The sequence below is a fragment of the Salvelinus fontinalis genome, chromosome 23 (assembly GCF_029448725.1).
Source record: "Salvelinus fontinalis isolate EN_2023a chromosome 23, ASM2944872v1, whole genome shotgun sequence".
NCBI lineage: Eukaryota > Metazoa > Chordata > Actinopteri > Salmoniformes > Salmonidae > Salvelinus > Salvelinus fontinalis.
The window spans coordinates 4,820,351-4,838,425 of NC_074687.1; the positions used below are offsets into that span (position 1 = coordinate 4,820,351).

General features: G+C 44.5%; 1 protein-coding gene across 5 annotated transcripts in view; it reads right to left on the bottom strand.

The window, feature by feature from the left end:
• Positions 1 to 18,075, bottom strand: part of LOC129820755 (interleukin-1 receptor accessory protein-like 1-B) — a 473,510-nt gene that overhangs the window by 4,708 nt on the left and 450,727 nt on the right. The window contains exons 8-11 of one of the 5 annotated variants that reach the window (XM_055877695.1): positions 11,089 to 11,234; positions 8,167 to 8,310; positions 3,652 to 3,831; positions 591 to 635 (exon numbers count right to left, since the gene is read on the bottom strand). In XM_055877695.1, coding sequence (XP_055733670.1) covers positions 591 to 635; positions 3,652 to 3,831; positions 8,167 to 8,310; positions 11,089 to 11,234 — 515 coding nt within the window. Of the gene's footprint in view, positions 1 to 590; positions 636 to 3,651; positions 3,832 to 8,166; positions 8,314 to 11,088; positions 11,235 to 18,075 lie in introns of all 5 variants that reach the window. The other 4 variants (XM_055877694.1, XM_055877696.1, XM_055877698.1 and 1 more) reach the window with 4 other exon arrangements.

The following is an 18,075-nucleotide window of genomic DNA, read 5'->3' on the forward strand; positions in this document are numbered from 1 at the left end:
ACATGAGACATCTAGCACACCACTTCACAATACAATGGATGGACAACTACAAGACATACAACACAAAACAGACAGCAGTCAGACAACAGTTTCGCGTTTAATCATAGAGTTACTATAACACAGGAGGCTGCTGAGAGGAGAACGGCTCATAATAATGGCCGGAACGCCGCAAATAAAATGGCATCAAACACATGGAAACTATGTGTTTGATGTATTTGATATCATTACACTTATTCCGCTCCAGTCATTACAACGAGCCCGTTCTCCCCAATGAAGGTGCCACCAACCTGTATACTACAACTGTTCTTAGTCAACACTCTGTATCCACATCACTTCTAATCTCTCTCTCTCTCTGAGGTTTTGGATCTGTGTGTGTCTGTGTGCAATGGCATTTGTTTGTGTACATGAGTGTACACGTGTGTGTGCCTGTGTTTGTGTGCTAGAGTGTGTGTGTGTGTGTGTTCTGACTTAAAAGCTATGATCCTGCTGTGTAAACTCTTACAAAATGCCCGCCCTAAGCTTCTCTTCCTGTCCAGAGAGGAAATGCATCACAGTTGCTGACACAAGAGGAAGAGACTGAGGACATGTACCTCTAAGAAGTCTTGTGTCATCCTGGTAAAGCTCATTGGCCAGACCTAAACATAAACATGTCAACATTGAGACTCAGATCATAGGAGAACACACAAAGCACACAAACAGCAAAGAGGACTTGCGTAACACTGGCATATGAACTATCATTTATTATTTGTCTCTCTCTTTTTCAAACACACACACACACACACACACACACACACACACACACACACACACACACACACACACACACACACACACACACACACACACACACACACACACACACACACAAACTGTATCAGTTTTTTAACAACTTGTTGTATAACTCTGACTAGGGACCAGTTTCTCCGTTCAGCTGTCTATCTCTCATCCAGCAGTGCAGTAACTACAGTAAGAGCCTCTAAACTATGATGTCCCATTCTGTCTGAAGCTGCCTACCATACCGCCGGAGCAGTAGTCTCACTGGATGTGTTCACTCTTTCGCTCTATTCCACATGAAACCCAGCTAGATGTAGTAATATATACTGAACATCCTGACCCAGCTAGATGTAGTAATATATACTGAACATCCTGATCCCAGCTAGATGTAGTAATATATACTGAACATCCTGGCCCAGCTAGACATAGAGCTGTGGGTAATAGATCCTGAACATCCTGACCCAGCTAGACATAGAGTTGTGGTAATAGATACTGAACATCAAGACCCAGCTAGATATAGAGCTGTGGTAATAGATACTGAACATCCTGACCCAGCTAGATGTATTAATATATACTAAACATCCTGGCCCAGCTAGACATAGAGCTGTGGGTAATAGATCCAGAACATCCTGACCCAGCTAGACATAGAGCTGTGGTAATAGATACTGAACATCAAGACCCAGCTAGACGTAGAGCCGTGGTAATGAACAACCTGGACCATAAGCATAGACGGACTACTAGACAGATTTGCACATGCATCAGAATATGTTCACACAAAATATATCCATGAATGTATTAATGGGTTAAATGGGAACTAGAGAGAACGCTGCTGGGGTTAACATGTACATAATGATATCTGCCTTACAGCATGTATACTGAGCTAGCTGTATCTCATGTCCAATATTACACAGTCCCCTTGCTGAGGGCACAGTCAGTGTGGCATAGGCTACACAGTAGAATACACTTTGGACTAGAAAGGTGAGAGAGAAAGTTGCATCTCGGTTAAAGGGAGTGGGCTCTTAAAGGAAAACTCCACCCAAAAACTGTATTTTTGGATTTGTTTCCTTAGTCCATTGTTGACATGGTCCCAAAATGTTTTGCTTGTCAGCACTCAGGTTTTCAAGATATGCAACTTTCAAAATACAAAAATCAATCATTTATTTTTGGGAGCCTCCTTTTGCCATTGAAATGCTCAGTCTGATAATGTGGGAAGGTTGATACAAATTACGAAATATTTACATACACAGTCCTGATTGGTGGATAGGATTGTCTAGACTCTAGAGCCTACCCTGCTTACCCCTTCAAAGTAGGAGGATACATATGCAAATAAAAGATTGTCCATTGGTCAGAACAATCAAATCGGATTGTGATGTCATGCTGTGGGCCAAAAACTCCTTCCCACCTGAACAGGCTGAAATTCCAGGTGTTTTTTTCTCTCAAAAAGCTTGTACATTAAAAGGGCATTATCATAATTTTCACAATTTCAGGGTGTTATTTCAACCTTATAGTGAGGAAATATCATTTTAAAAACAGAAAAATCACTTTTTTGACTCCACTGCCCATTTAATAGATCTTGAAAGGAACATGACAGTCTATAGGAGTGCATCAGGAATAAGACGGTTCAGATGGTTACAACCAATCATAAGCATGCATTCTATGATCATGCACTGAACAAGTGCATGCCTGTTTAAACAAATGCACAGTATCCATATAACACTTGCTGATGTATACAGTCATACACTAGGGCTCCTGAGTGGCGCAGCGGTCTAAGGCACTACATCTCAGTGCTAGAGATGTCACTACAGACCCTGGTTTGATTCCAGGTTGTATCACAACCAGTCGTGATTGGGAGTCCCATGGGGTGGTGCACAATTGGCCCAGCGTCGTTAGGGTTTGGCTGGGGTAGGCTGTCATTGTAAATAAGAATTTGTTTTAAACTGACTTGCCTAGTTAAATAAAGGATAAATAAAAAAATCCACAACAGGGGATACAACAATATGCATGGGAAAGCAATATATGATATATTTGAAGCAATATACAGCACATGTAACAAGTCTATAAGTGACACAGGTGAAAATACTAAAGGTTGTTCTATTGATGGTATGGATATATTATTTAGAGTTTATTTTTTGCACAAACTACACATATACACAAAACATTATGAACACCTGATCTTTCCATGACATAGTGACTGATGACATAGTGACTGATGACATAGTGACTGATGACATAGTGACTGATGACATAGTGACAGATGATACAGTGACAGAGTAAAGAACAATCACAATAACTGTACAAGCCACAACACAATTAGTGAACGTACTATCACATAACCACACACAGCATGCCTTACCTCCTTTACCCTACCCCCTTCACACCCCCACACACTCCCCAACCCAACCCCTTTCCCCCCTCATCACCCCCACACAGTCCCTACGCCTCTACCCCACCCCCACACACCCCTACCCCTTCATCACACCCACACCCCTAACCCTCGACCCCACCCTACCCCCTCATCACACCCACACACCCCCTACCCCTCTACCTCACCCTACCCCCTCATCACCCCCCCCCCAACACACCCCCACACCCCCCCTAGCCCTCTACCCCCATACCTCCTACCCTCCTCTCATCACCGCCACTCATTCCCTACCCCACCCTCCCTTCATCACCCCCACGCATTCCCTACCCCTCTACCCCACCCTACACCCTACCCGCCCCCTGCTACCCCCCACCCTCCCCTCAACACTCTCCCTCCTCTCCACATCCTCCCCTCCTCTCCCTCCCTCCCGTCCTCCTCCTCCCTCCCTCCCATCCACCCCTCCCCTCTTTCACTCCCATCAACCTCCCCCCTCCCCTCCCCTAGTCATCACTTACACCACTTACTTCCTGTGGGGATGAGGTCTCTGTCTGGGATGAAGAGTTTGTACCCGTAGTGTTTCTCCAAAACGTCAGGGAGGATCTCCAGGGCAAAACGCTCCTCCTCCTTGGTCTCTTGACTCCACTGGTCAGGGTCTACTTTAGTGTAGGACAGATATGCATCATAGTCCTTATTATCTGCCAGAAACACAGAAAGACAGGCAGCACACAGAAAAGGTTTGGTGAAGTATATGCACACTCAGGGATATGAATGCAGGCATGAACAGACACAAAAAAATGACAATCTTTATTATGTGAAAGTGAGAGAGAATTATATTATATAGACACTCTTTGAGGCAGGAGAGAGGTTTTCAGGCTCCCTAGAGGGGCCAGACACAGCCTGCATCAAATAACAACTTCAACATCTCAACCAACCACTGATAATAATAACCAGTTAACTTCTTGCAACTATAGGGGGTGCTGTTTCAAATTAGCATAATTGTCTCTACAGATTAAACTGCCTAGTACTCAATTCTTGCTCGTACAATATGCATATTATTGTTATTATTGGATAGAAAACACTCTCTAGTTTCTATAGCCGTTTGAATTATGTCTCTGAGTGAAACAGAACTCATTCTACAGCACTTTTCCTCCCAGTGTGTGAGATTTAGACATCTTGGCCTCTGGTTCCAGATCAGTTTTAAAAGTCTCTGTTAATCCTATGAGATACAAACACTGCCCACGCCTTCCTCTAGATGTCAGTAAGTGGTGACAATTTGAATGGAGTCGATTGCGCAATCATTGGCTCTATAAATGACAAAATACCGGAAGTAGCCTTCCTTTGGACACTGCGCTCAACGCAAGAAGGATATCTGACTGGCCTTTTTCCAAGCATTGGTTTAGCCAGTAATATAGCGTCGGTCATCTTTTTACTTGTTATAGGTGTTAGAAACATCATAATGTAGTTAATTTAAACCGTTTTATAGCAATTTATATCCGTTTAGTGCGATTTTGAGGCATTGCTTTGTAATAGACTTTGAAGCTCCGGGCACGTTTCGGGGTCCCGGTCGTACGTTAGTGGGCATTTCGACGGACAAGTGGACATCTTTCGACCAAAAGAAGATTAGACCCAAGAAAGGATTCATTGTCCAAGATTCTGATGGGAGAACAGCTCATAGTAAGAACAATTTATGATGATAAATCGTGTTTCTGTCGATAAATGTTAAACGTTTATGCCGCCATCTTGTTTGCTATAGCTTCACTTGGCGCAACCTGTATTGAAAAGTAAGGATAATTTAAAAAATGTAATTCCGCGATTGTATTAAGAATTAAATTGTCTATCAATCGCTGTCCACCCTGTATTTTTTAGTCAAGTTTATGAGTTTTTATGTATAAGACTAGATCACTGTCTAATATGGTGCAGGACATTTTCTGACCAGCTGAGCTACTTTTGTCATTGTCTAACCATGATTTTGGTGGCTAAATATGCACATTTTCGAACAAACTCTCTATGTATGTTGTAATATGATGTTACAGGAGTGTCATCTGAAGAATTTTGAGAAGGTTAGTGTAAAAATTAATATATTTTGGCGATGATTACGTTATCGCTTTCTTTGGCTAGAATCAATGCTCTGGTAATGTTTGCACATGTGGTATGCTAATATAACGATTTATTGTGTTTTCGCTGTAAGACACTTAGAAAATCTGAAATATTGTCTGTATTCACAGGATCTGTGTCTTTCGATTAGTGTATGCTGTGTATTTTTACGAAATGTTTGATGATTAGTAATTAGGTAATACACGTTGCTCTATGTATTTATTCTAGTCTAGTTGTGACGGTGGGTGCAATTGTAAACTATGATTTCTACCTGAAATATGCAAATTTTTCTAACAAAACCTATCCTATACCATAAATATGTTATCAGACTGTCATCTGATGAGGTTTTTTCTTGGTTAGTGGCTATCAATATCTTAGTTTAGCCGAATTGGTGATAGCTACTGGTGTTGAGAGAAAATGGTGGACAAAGAAAAATGGTGATTTTTGCTAACGTGTTTAGCTAATAGATTTACATATTGTGTCTTCCCTGTAAAACATTTTAAAAATCTGAAATGGTGGCTTTATTCACAGGATCTGTATCTTTCATTAGGTGTCTTGGACTTGTGATTTAATGATATTTAGATGCTACTATTTAATTGTGACGCTATGCTAGCGATGCTAATCAGTGTGGGGGGGGGGGGGGGGGGGGGCACCCGGACCCGGGGTAGAGGCTCATGAAAGGTTAAATTACATGGCTAGAATGGTTGGATTTAACACTGCGTTCCGTCCATCCAAATCAATTCTAACTGACAATATCACAAGTGGCCACGACTCTACTTCAATGTAGAATTCTAGTATAGAACGTAGAAAACAACCAATCAAAGTGTGAATATAACAAACACTGTATGAAAACACACCAACAAGCCCAAACTAGGACAGAACTAACTGTATCTGGGAGGAGAAACTAAAAGTCTCCAACTTCAGTTTGTTGGTAGACTTTTTCCTTTGATTTGGGTAGGGAGGGAGTTGGCCTAGTCCCAGCCTCCCCGTCCCAAAGCAGACAGCAGTTCTCTGCTGGTCCACAGGGGAGGGTGGACATCATACCATGATATATTGAGACTGATCCCTCTCTTAATGGAGAACAAATTGAAATCTGCCTCCCCTCTTACCCATGCATCCCTAGTGACCTACAGACACACAGAGGAATGCAAGCGCACACACACACCTCACTCACTGGGTTTTTACTGGAGACAATGGGCTGGCTGTCAGTGAGGAGTTTGTGTGTGTGTTCATGTATGTGACTTGTGTGTGTGTGTACCTGGGAGACTGTTATTGCTGCAGGCTCTGACCAGAAATGGCTTTCATAGAAACAACCCATTCAACAACCTTCAAAGCACCGACGCAGATTAGTTGATAAAGGATATTATGAAATCCAGAGAGAGAGAGAGAGAGAGAGAGAGAGAGAGAGAGAGAGAGAGAGAGAGAGAGAGAGAGAGAGAGAGAGAGAGAGAGAGAGAGAGAGAGAGAGAGAGAGAGAGAGAGAGGGGTGTGGTTTGGCTTGAGGCCAAACCACACGACCAACAACATTGAACACTTTATGGAACACAAGGTCTTCACTATCTCATCCTGGAATATCCAAGGCCTGAGGTCATCTGCCTTTGCATAAAGAGCAGGAACCTGGACTTCATCAAACTCTTTAACATCATCCTTAGCTCTGGATTCTTCTCCAATATTTGGAACCAAGGACTGATCACCCCAATCCACAAAAGTGGAGACAAATTTGACCCCAATAACTACCATGGGATATGCGTCAACAGCAACCTTAGAAAAATCCTCTGCATCATCATTAACAGCAGACTCATACATTTCCTCAGTGAAAACAATGTACTGAGCAAATGTCAAATAGTTTTTTACCAAAATATCGTACGACAGACCACGTATTCACCCTGCACACCCTAATTGACAAACAAACAAACCAATACAAAGGCAAAGTCTTCTCATGCTTTGTTGATTTCAAAAAAGCCTTCAACTCAATTTGGCATGAGGGTCTGCTATACAAATTGATGGAAAGTGGTGTTGGGGGAAAAACATACGACATTATAAAATCTATGTACACACACAACAAGTGTGCGGTTAAAATAGGCAAAAAACACACATTTCTTCCCACAAGGCCATGGGGTAAGACAGGGATGCAGCTTAAGCCCCACCCTCTTCAAAACATATATCAACAAATTGGCGAGGGCACTATAAAAGTCTGTAGCACCCGGTCTCACCCTACTAGAATCTGAAGTCAAACGTCTGCTGTTTGCTGATGATCTGGTGCTTCTGTCACCAACCAAGGAGGGCCTACAGCAGCACCTAGATCTTCTGCACAGATTCTGCCAGACCTGGGCCCTGACAGTAAATCTCAGTAAGTTCCCCAAAAAAAGGTTCAGTCGCCAGGACCACAAATACAAATTCCATCTATACACCTCTGCCCTAGAGCACAGAAAAAACGACACATACCTTAGCCTAAACATCAGCGCCACAGGTAACTTCCACAAAGCTTCCACAAAGGCAAGAAGGGCATTCTATGCCATCAAAAGGAACATAGAATTCGACATACCAATTAGGAGTTGGCTACTTTATAAAAAGTTAATTTTTATTGTTTAATTCAGTTTTATATATTATCTACTTCACTTGTTTTGGCAATGTTAATATATGTTTTCCATGCCAATAAAGCCCCTTGAATTGAATTGAATTGAGAGAAAGAGAGAAAATGAGAGAGAGTGAGAGAGAAAGAAAGAGAAAGGGAGAGAGAAATTGAGAGCGCTAGAGAGAGAGAGAGAGAGAGAAAGAAAGAGAAAGGGAGAGAGAAATTGAGAGCACTAGAGAGAGAGAGAGAGAGAGAAAGAAAGAGAAAGGGAGAGAGAAATTGAGAGCGCTAGAGAGATAGAGAGAGAGAGAAACAAACAGACACAACAGCCACCTGTTGGTCTGACGCTCTGAGCCCTTACCTCCATCCAGGTCGTCGCTGCCGAAGTTTCTCCTGTAGAAGAGCATTAGCTCAATCTTATAACACTTATACAGAGAGATGAGGAAGAGCAGCAGCAGCAGAATGGCGCCCAAACCACCTGCCAACTCTACCGTGTACATCAGCTCTGCTGAGAGAGAGAGACAGGGAGACAGAGAGAGGAAGAGAAGGGGAGAAAGAAAGCAGAGGGGAGAGAAAGAGAGAGCGAAAGAAAGACCATGTCATTAAAACTATTGAGTCAGACAATAATGTTTCCCAACACCATACTTATTTGATGTACGTATATGTATGTGCATGGTAGTACACAGCTGTTTGCATGTGCTGCAATAAGAAGACATCAGACTGCAGAGTAATAGTCATCCCTGGTCTCTATGCTCTGCTCTGTACTACCCTGCTCTGCTGTGTCCTACCCTGTTATGCTCTGTTCTACCCTGCTCATGTCTACCCTGTTCTACCCTGCTCTGCTCTGTTCTACCCTGCTCTGCTGAGTTTTACCCTGTTCTGCTCTGTTCTACCCTGCTATGCTCATGTCTACCCTGCTCATGTCTACCCTGTTCTACCCTGCTCATGTCTACCCTGTTCTACCCTGCTATGCTCATGTCTACCCTGCTCATGTCTACCCTGTTCCAGCCTGCTCTGTTCCGTTCTACCCTGCTCTGCTCTGTTCTACACTGCTCATATCTACCCTGTTATACCCTGCTAATGTCTACTCTGTTCTACCCTGCTCTGCTATGTTCTACCATGTTCTGCTTTGCTGTGTTCTACCCTGTTCTGCTCTGCTGCGTTCTACCCTGTTCGGCTCTGTTCTACCCTGCTCTGCTCTACCCTGTTCTACCCTGCTCTGCTCCATTCTACGCTGCTCTGCTCTGTTCTACCCTGCTCTGGTGTGCCCTGCTCTGCTCTGTTCTGCTCTGCTCTACCCTGCTCTGTTCTGCCCTGCTCTGCTCTGTTCTGCTCTGCTCTACCCTACTCTGCCCTGTTCTGCTCTACCCAGCTCTGGTCTGTTATACCCTGCTATGTTTTGTTCTGCTCTGTCTACCCTGCTCTATCCTACCCTGCTCTGTTTTGTTCTGCTCCAACCTACCCTGCTATTCTCTACCCTGCTCTGCTCTGTTCCGCTGTGGTCTACCCTGCTCAGATCTGCTCTGTTCTGTTCTGCCCTGCTCTGCTCTGTTCTACCCTGCTCTGCTCTTTTCTACCCTGCTCTGTTCTGTTCTACCCTGCTCTGTTCTGTTCTACCCTGCTCTGTTCTGTTCTACCTTGCTCTGCTCTGTTCTACCCTGCTCTGTTCTACCCTGCTCTGTTCTGTTCTATCCTGCTCTGCTCTGTTCTACCCTGCTCTGTTCTACCCTGCTCTGTTCTGTTCTACCCTGCTCTGCTCTGTTCTACCCTGCTCTGCTCTGTTCTACCCTGCTCTGCTCTGTTCTACCCTGCTCTGCTCTGTTCTATCCTGCTCTGCTCTGTTCTACCCTGCTCTGTTCTACCTTGCTCTGTTCTATCCTGCTCTGAGCTGTGCAGCACATCCACATGGAAGAGATAGGGGGATTATGATGACTTGAGGAAAAGAGAGGGAGAGGGGGAATGTGATGATCTAAATTTGGGTTCATTGTCTAGGTGAGCCATGACACAAAGTGTATAACCCTCATCCTTATACCAACTTCTCTCCATTTCCTTGACACTCGTTCTACTCATCCCTCTCTCACTCTCTCTTTCCCTCTTTCCTCCCTCCTTCCTTCCTCAGAGAGAGCCTTCCCTCCCTCCCTCCCTCCCTCCCTCCTCCCTCTGCATCCTGGGAGGAAACCATGAGAATAACCAAACACTCATCTGTTGGGAAAAGAAGAGGAGCCGTTAGCTGCTTAAATAACCATCACATCTGTTCTGTTGGCTAAAGTGACAGCCACCACATAAAGACAGCCGGGCACAAGTCATGCCAGAGAACTAAGAATAATGGACGAATGTAAGAAAAACAACAACAAAAGAGACAGTTGAATGAAATGGAGCGCAAACACACGCTATGGTGACAAACACAAACGAGCTCTGAACCTAACACAGACTGGTGGGTGAAAAGACTGAAGATGGAGAGGAGGAATATTGGAAGGGGGTATGGATGGAGAGATGTAGAAAGAGAGAGAGAGGGACCAGAGAGACGTTTATGCTGCCTGGGTTATAAAATCATCAGATCAATTACTAAGAGGTATAGGAGTGAGAGAAAGAAAGAGCCCTTACCCCTTCAGGAGAGTGTATTATGGGGTATGGTTGTGAGAGAGCCCTTACCCCTTCAGGAGAGTGTATTATGGGGTATGGTTGTGAGAGAGCCCTTACCCCTTCAGGAGAGTGTATTATGGGGTATGGTTGTGAGAGAGCCCTTACCCCTTCAGGAGAGTGTATTATGGGGTATGGTTGTGAGAGAGCCCTTACCCCTTCAGGAGAGTGTATTATGGGGTATAGTTGTGAGAGAGGCCTTATCCCTTCAGGAGAGTGTATTATGGGGTATAGTTGTGAGAGAGCCCTTACCTCTTCAGGAGAGTGTTTCGTGGGTTATGGGTGTGTGCTATGGGTGCATTGTCCCCACCCCCCCTACCATTTTTACGCTGCTGCTACTCTCTGTTTATTATCCATTCATAGTCACTTTACCTCTACCTACATGTACATATTACCTCAATTACCTCAACTAACCTGTGTCCACGCACATTGACTCTGTACCGGTACCCCCTGTATATAGCCTCGCTACTGTTATTTTATTGTTTCTCTTTAATTATTTGTTATATTTAAAAAAATATATCTATTCTTAAAACTGCATGGTTGGTTAAGGGCTTGTCAGTAAGCATTTCACTGTAAGGTCCACACCTGTTGTATTCGGCGCATGTGACAAATACAATTTGATTTGATTTGAAAGAACCCTTACCCCTTCTGGAGAGTTGGATGGTGGCCTGCCGTCTCCCGTTGCCATTCTCCACATAGCAGGAGTAGTTCCCCAGGTCCCCCTCTTCCACCGAGTGGATCATCAAGGAGATGGCCACTTCCTGTTCCCCCAGGTGCTCCCGGACCACCCTGCAAGACAAGAGAAAACAATCATTAATGGAGTGAGCCAGACAAAGTCATTCATGTTTCCTATTAACTATGATGTCCATGTCTCCTCACTTCATAAAAGTCTTGAGGTTAGAGAGACAGTCAGTCTCGGGGTTAGAGAGACAGTCAGTCTCGGGGTTAGAGAGACAGTCAGTCTCGGGGTTAGAGAGACAGTCAGTCTCGAGGTTAGAGAGACAGTCAGTCTCGGGGTTAGAGAGACAGTCAGTCTCGAGGTTAGAGAGACAGTCAGTCTCGGGGTTAGAGAGACAGTCAGTCTCGAGGTTAGAGAGACAGTCAGTCTCGAGGTTAGAGAGACAGTCAGTCTCGAGGTTAGAGAGACAGTCAGTCTCGGGGTTAGAGAGACAGTCAGTCTCGAGGTTAGAGAGACAGTCAGTCTCGAGGTTAGAGAGACAGTCAGTCTCGAGGTTAGAGAGACAGTCAGTCTCGAGGTTAGAGAGACAGTCAGTCTCGAGGTTAGAGAGACAGTCAGTCTCGAGGTTAGAGAGACAGTCAGTCTCGAGGTTAGAGAGACCAGCCAGTAACCGGAGAGTTGCCTTTTCCAATCCCAGGGCTGACAGGGAAAAACGTTGGTTGGGTGGTTGACTCGGGTTGGTGTGTCTTGAATGAGATGAGGACTGCAGAGCCTACAGAAAGTATTGAGTTTGCAATGTGCTGTAAGCACGGGCTGGGTGATAAAACATACAACGAATGTGTTACTGTACAGGAGTATTTTTACTGTGGAACACTGGAAGTACAGGAATGCTATGTTATTCACCATAAGTAAAAAAATGTATCTATGATCTGTAAATATATTCAACATAGCTCAGAAATAAAACTACCATTTGAACAAATGTAGAAGGATTTGTGTTTTGAAATACCTAACATTTACAACTGGAATGTACATTTGAGCATTCAAAAAGTTATTGTGGATCTGTGTTCGAGACTTTTTTTCTGCATGTTGATGTATTACAATCCACAAATGTGACTTTAGATGAGAGTCGGCTATCTCCATTCATTGGGATAATTTGTGTCATGTGACGCGCCGAGGGATGACATCGCGGCTGCGTCCTTCTTGGGAGAACGCTTTCTAGCTAGAAGTAGAAAGAACAAGTTCATGAAATGTGAGCATAACGTTGATTTATTCAACAAATCATGTTCAACAAATTACTTTCATATCAATGTTAAATTCGACCTTTGGGGAATGCAACCCCAAGTGTGTGCTTTCGACATCAGCCCACTAGCTAGCGTTGGCATCTACCAATAGCTAGCAGGCGATCTCATCAGCTGTTGAGACTAACAACCAAAGTTAAACTTACTAGGTAATTGTTAATTCAGACGTGTCAATTATGAAGAACCGCTCAGTTTTAAAATCCTTAATTGGTGATCTAGCTAGCAAGCTAATGAGAAATGTTTCAATCTGTTTTCTTTCAGGCAGGGAAATTGAGTCTTTGACAGGACATGTCACTCTCTCAACTGGTGTGGCGGTAAGAAATTGGAACATTATCTGATGAAAAACTTTAGAAATTCAGGTGACAAGATCACCTTACGTTAGCTAGTTAGCTAGCTTGGGAAGTGGGCGAAAGCACACACTCGGGGTTGCATGCCCCAATGGTCAAATTTAGCATTTGTATGAAAGTCATTAATTAAAATGTGAACATAATTTGTTAAATAAATAAATGTTAGACTCACATTTCATGAACGTCTTGTCATGCCGCTCGATGTCACCGGTCTACTAACCACCGGTCCTGGCAACCATGATTACGCTCACCTGCTTCCCATCATTACGCACACCTGGACATCATTATTTCCTTGATTATACCCCTTTATTTATCCCTCAGTAGACATCAGTCACTAGGTAGTATTGTTTTCTCCCACGTTCTGTACACTTCTCATGTTTTGTTCATCTGCATTCATATTTTTTTTTATATATATATATTTTTTAAAATTTGTATCCCCTTTTCTCCCCAATTTTCGTGGTATCCAATCGCTAGTAATTACTATCTTGTCTCAACGCTACAACTCCCGTACGGGCTCGGAAGAGACGAAGGTCGAAAGCCATGCGTCCTCCGAAGCACAAACCAAGCCGCACTGCTTCTTTAACACAGTGCGCCTCCAACCCGGAAGCCAAACGCACCAATGTGTCGGAGGAAACACCGTGCACCTGGCCCCCTTGGTTAGTGCGCACTGCGCCCGGCCTGCCACAGGAGTCGCTGGAGCGCGATGAGACAAGGATATCCCTACCGGCCAAACCCTCCCTAACCCGGACGACGCTAGCCCAATTGTGCGTCGCCCCACGGACCTCCCGGTCGCGGCCGGCTGAGACAGAGCCTGGGCGCGAACCCAGAGACTCTGGTGGCGCAGCTAGCACTGCGATGCAGTGCCCTAGACCACTGCTCCACCCGGGAGGCCCATTTATTAATTATTAAACTCAACTTCTGCACCTGCTTCCTGCCACCCGCCGTACACGTTACACTACTTCTAGCTAGAAATCGTTCTCCCAAGAAGGACACAGCCATGATGTCATCACTCTACGTGTCACGTAACACAAAGATAATCCCAATGAATGGAAATAGCCGACTCTCATCTGAAGCCACATTTGTGGATCGCAATACATCAACAGGCAAAAAACAGTTCTAGAAATTGTTCAAACACAGAATATACACCCACAAGCACTTTTTGAATGCGCAAATGCATATTCCACAGTTGTAAATGTTAGGGATTTCTGAACATTTGTTAAAATTGCAGTTTTATTTGGGAGCTATATTGAATCTATTTTCAGATCATAGATTTATTTGTGACTTATGGTTTAATTTGTGAAATATTTTAAGATATTTACAGATTATGGTTTTATTTACAAAATATTTTAAGATATTCACAGTTCATATGTTACATTTTTAATTTTAAATTTTTACCAGGTAAGTTGACTGAGAACACGTTCTCATTTGCAGCAACGACCTGGGGAATAGTTACAGGGGAGAGGAGGGGGATGAATGAGCCAATTATAAACTGGGGATTATTAGGTGACCATGATGGTTTGAGGGCCAGATTGGGAATTTAGCCAGGACACCGGGGTTAACACCCCTACTCTTACGATAAGTGCCATGGGATCTTTAATGACCTCAGAGAGTCAGGACACCCGTTTAACGTCCCATCCGAAAGACGGCACCCTACACAGGGCAGTGTCCCCAATCACTGCCCTGGGGCATTGGGATATTTTTTTTAGACCAGAGGAAAGAGTGCCTCCTACTGGCCCTCCAACACCACTTCCAGCAGCATCTGGTCTCCCATCCAGGGACTGACCAGGACCAACCCTGCTTAGCTTCAGAAGCAAGCCAGCAGTGGTATGCAGGGTGGTATGCTGCTGGCTATATGTGCACGGATCGTTAGTTATGTTGAATATACACACGGATCGTGGTAGACACATTTACAGAATAGGGAAACTAATCACATTCCATATGTTTCTTCCTGGGAGGAAAAAAACGAATAATGATATCGGGAAGATAATGTTTTTATAGCAGCTACCATGGAAACTGAGCGGAAGGAGAGAAAGTAATATTCCATAAAGTAAATGAGTGTCCCCTGCTGAGTTGTTGTAGGCTGGCGGAGGAGAGAAGGGAGACATGATGCTCCCTCGTTCTTCACACACAACTACTTAGCCTACTTTTACAGCACCCTCAGCACAGAGGCACGCACGAGGGAGAGAGGGAGAGAGTGAAAGAGAGTGTTTGAGAGAGTGTGTTTGTGTGTGAGAGAAAGAGAGTGAGTGAAAGAGTGAGTGAGTGAGTGAGTGAGTGAGTGAGTGAGTGAGTGAGTGAGTGAGTCAGTGAGTGAGTGAGTGAGTGAGTGAGTGAGTGAGTGAGTGAGTGAGTGAGTGAGTGAGTGTGTGTGTGTGTGTGTGTGTGTGTGTGTGTGTGTGTGAAACTGTGTCTGTATGTGCATTAATGAGAGGGAGAGGGAGAGGGAGAGAGGGAGAGGGAGAGGGAGAGGGAGAGGGAGAGGGAGAGAGAGAGAAAGAGAAAGAGAGGGATGACTGTTCTCTGATGTACTCTCCCCAGGCTCTTAGTGAGCACACAGCTGCATATACAGTAAATTGTGTTTGTTAGAGCGCTTTGTAGTGGGTAATTGAGAATGCATCGTGGGCTTTGTAGGACGTGATTGAGACTGCATAATGGGATTTGTAGTTTAAAATGAGTGTTACCTGAGAAGATGGCATACATAATAAAACAGCATCTGGAGAGGATAAGCTGATCCTAGATCTGTGCCCAGTGGGCAACTTCTACCCAGACCAAACAGGCCAAGGGAATGTGAATGGAGATGGGGATCTAATGGGGCTGGACTTGGTGTGGCTGATTGTAGCTTAACCCCTGGATGAGGCAAACATCAACAAGAGATTTTAATTACGGCTCTGTTGGGGTTCTACTCTAGACTCTCTGTCTTGTGTGTGACAATGATCATAGGAGCTGGCAAGACAGCACAAACAGATCTGGGTTCAGGCTAGCTGGAGTAAAATCTCCTCCTGAACAAAATGCACTATATATATCCAACAGCTCCTCACTTCCTCATTAGTAAAGCCAGTGAATGCTGATTCTGCTCATTTAACTGATCAACTACAAATGTATTCATTACCTTTACTTCATCCAAAGCCCACCTGAGAACCCGGTATGAACAGAACTAAACGAGCTCAATACCCCATCGATAATTCTGAGGCAGATTAGTTTAGCTATTTAAAAAAAAATCTCCCACATACACACGCACACGGCCCCTGTGCTAATGCCCAACCATGCATGCTATGAAAACAACAATAGCCCTGTTGCCATCTGCGATGCAAATGAGAATTTATGGACCTGCGTTTTAATAGAAATGGAACTAGTCAGAATCAATAGGTTGGGTTGTTTAAATATAACCCTGGTGGGTTCCCTGGGCTGAGGTTGCTGATGCATTAGTAATGGACAGGCCAGGACAGTGTGGGTGGGAGGAAAAACCTTGGAAACACATCCACATCCCTGTAGCAGTGGAATGGAAGATACTTTGGCTGCATGGTTGAAACACACTGTACATGATTACATGTTATAATTTTACATTTATTTGGTAATGTTTACAAGTTGCTAACCATTTGGGAGGTCTCTCTCTCTGTCTCTGTCTCTGTCTCTCTCTCTGTCTCTCTCTCTGTATATATATATATATAGTGTTGTAATGATGTAATAAATATTGTTTGTATTTACAATGGTGTTTGTTCTTAACTGGTTGCCCTTTTCTTGTGGCAACAGGTCACAAAACTTGCTGCTGTGATGGCACACTGTGGTTTTTCACCAAATAGATATGGGAGTTTATCAAAATTGGATTTGTTTTCAAATTCTTGATGGGTCTGTGTAATCTGAGGGAAATATGTGTCCTTCTCTCTCTCTCTCTCTCTCTCTCTCTCTCTCTCCATCCTGCTCTCTTGTTTAACTTTTCCCAAATACTAACCCCTTTTAACCTTTAAACCTCTCCATCTTCTACTTTGTGTATATCTTCTCATTCCCCTTCTCCTCCTACCCCTCCCTTGGCTCTCTCTCTTTCTGTTTGATAGTAATGAGTGTGTCCATCCCATTAAGGGTGTGTGGAGTGATCAGGGGACTAAAGTCTGGGCTGTAAGAGGATCAGAGCAGGCCTGGGGTAAAGGCTGCGTGGACAATAAAGAATACATGATCAAATACATTATTGATCCACAGAATGAAATATCTGGCTGCATTATTAAAGAGATATAGCCCTTCAGCTGAGGACAGAGAGAATCCTAGAGGGAGAGATGGAGGGAGAGAGAAATAGGGGGGAGAGAGAGAGGGAGAGGAAGATTGCTAACCTTAAAACTGAGCTCTGTACCTGACTCTACCCACAAAACCAAAACACAAGCCCTTCCTCCCTCCCCTAGTCCATCTGCATTCCTCAACGTTCAGTGAGGGAGAGGGTAGTGACGATAGTGAGGGAGAGGGTAGTGAGGTAAAGGGTATTGATGATAGTGAGAGAGAGGGTAGTGAGGGAGAGGGTAGTGACGATAGTGAGGGAGAGGGTAGTGAGGTAGAGGGTAGTGACGATAGTGAGGGAGAGGGTAGTGAGGTAGAGGGTAGTGACGATAGTGAGGGAGAGGGTAGTGAGGTAGAGGGTAGTGTCAGTAGTGAGGTAGAGGGTAGTGTCGGTAGTGAGGGAGAGGGTAGAGGCGATAGTGAGGGAGAAGGTAGTGAGGTAGAGGGTAGTGTCGGTAGTGAGATAGAGGGTAGTGACAATAGTGAGGAAGAGGGTAGTGGGGTAGAGGGTAGTGACTATAGTGAGGGAGAGGGTAGTGAGGTAGAGGGTAGTGTCAGTAGTGAGGTAGAGGGTAGTGAGGGAGAGGGTAATGACGGTAGTGAGGGAGAGGGTAGTGAGGTAGAGGGTAGTGACTATAGTGAGGGAGAGGGTAGTGAGGTAGAGGGTAGTGTCAGTAGTGAGGTAGAGGGTAGTGACGATAGTGAGGGAGAGGGTAGTGAGGTAGAGGGTAGTGACAATAGTGAGGGAGAGGGTAGTGAGGTAGAGGGTAGTGACAATAGTGAGGTAGAGGGTAGTGACGGTAGTGAGGTAGAGGGTAGTGTCGGTAGTGAGGCAGAGGGTAGTGACGATAGTGGGGGAGAGGGTTGTGAGGTAGAAGGTAGTGACGATAGTGAGGGAGAAGGTAGTGAGGGAGAGGGTGGTGAGGTAGAGGGCAGTGACGCTTGTGAGGTAGATGGTAGTGAGGTAGAGGGTAGTGAGGTAGAGGGTAGTGTTGGTATTGAGGTAGAGGGTAGTGACGGTGGTGAGGTAGAGGGTAGTGACA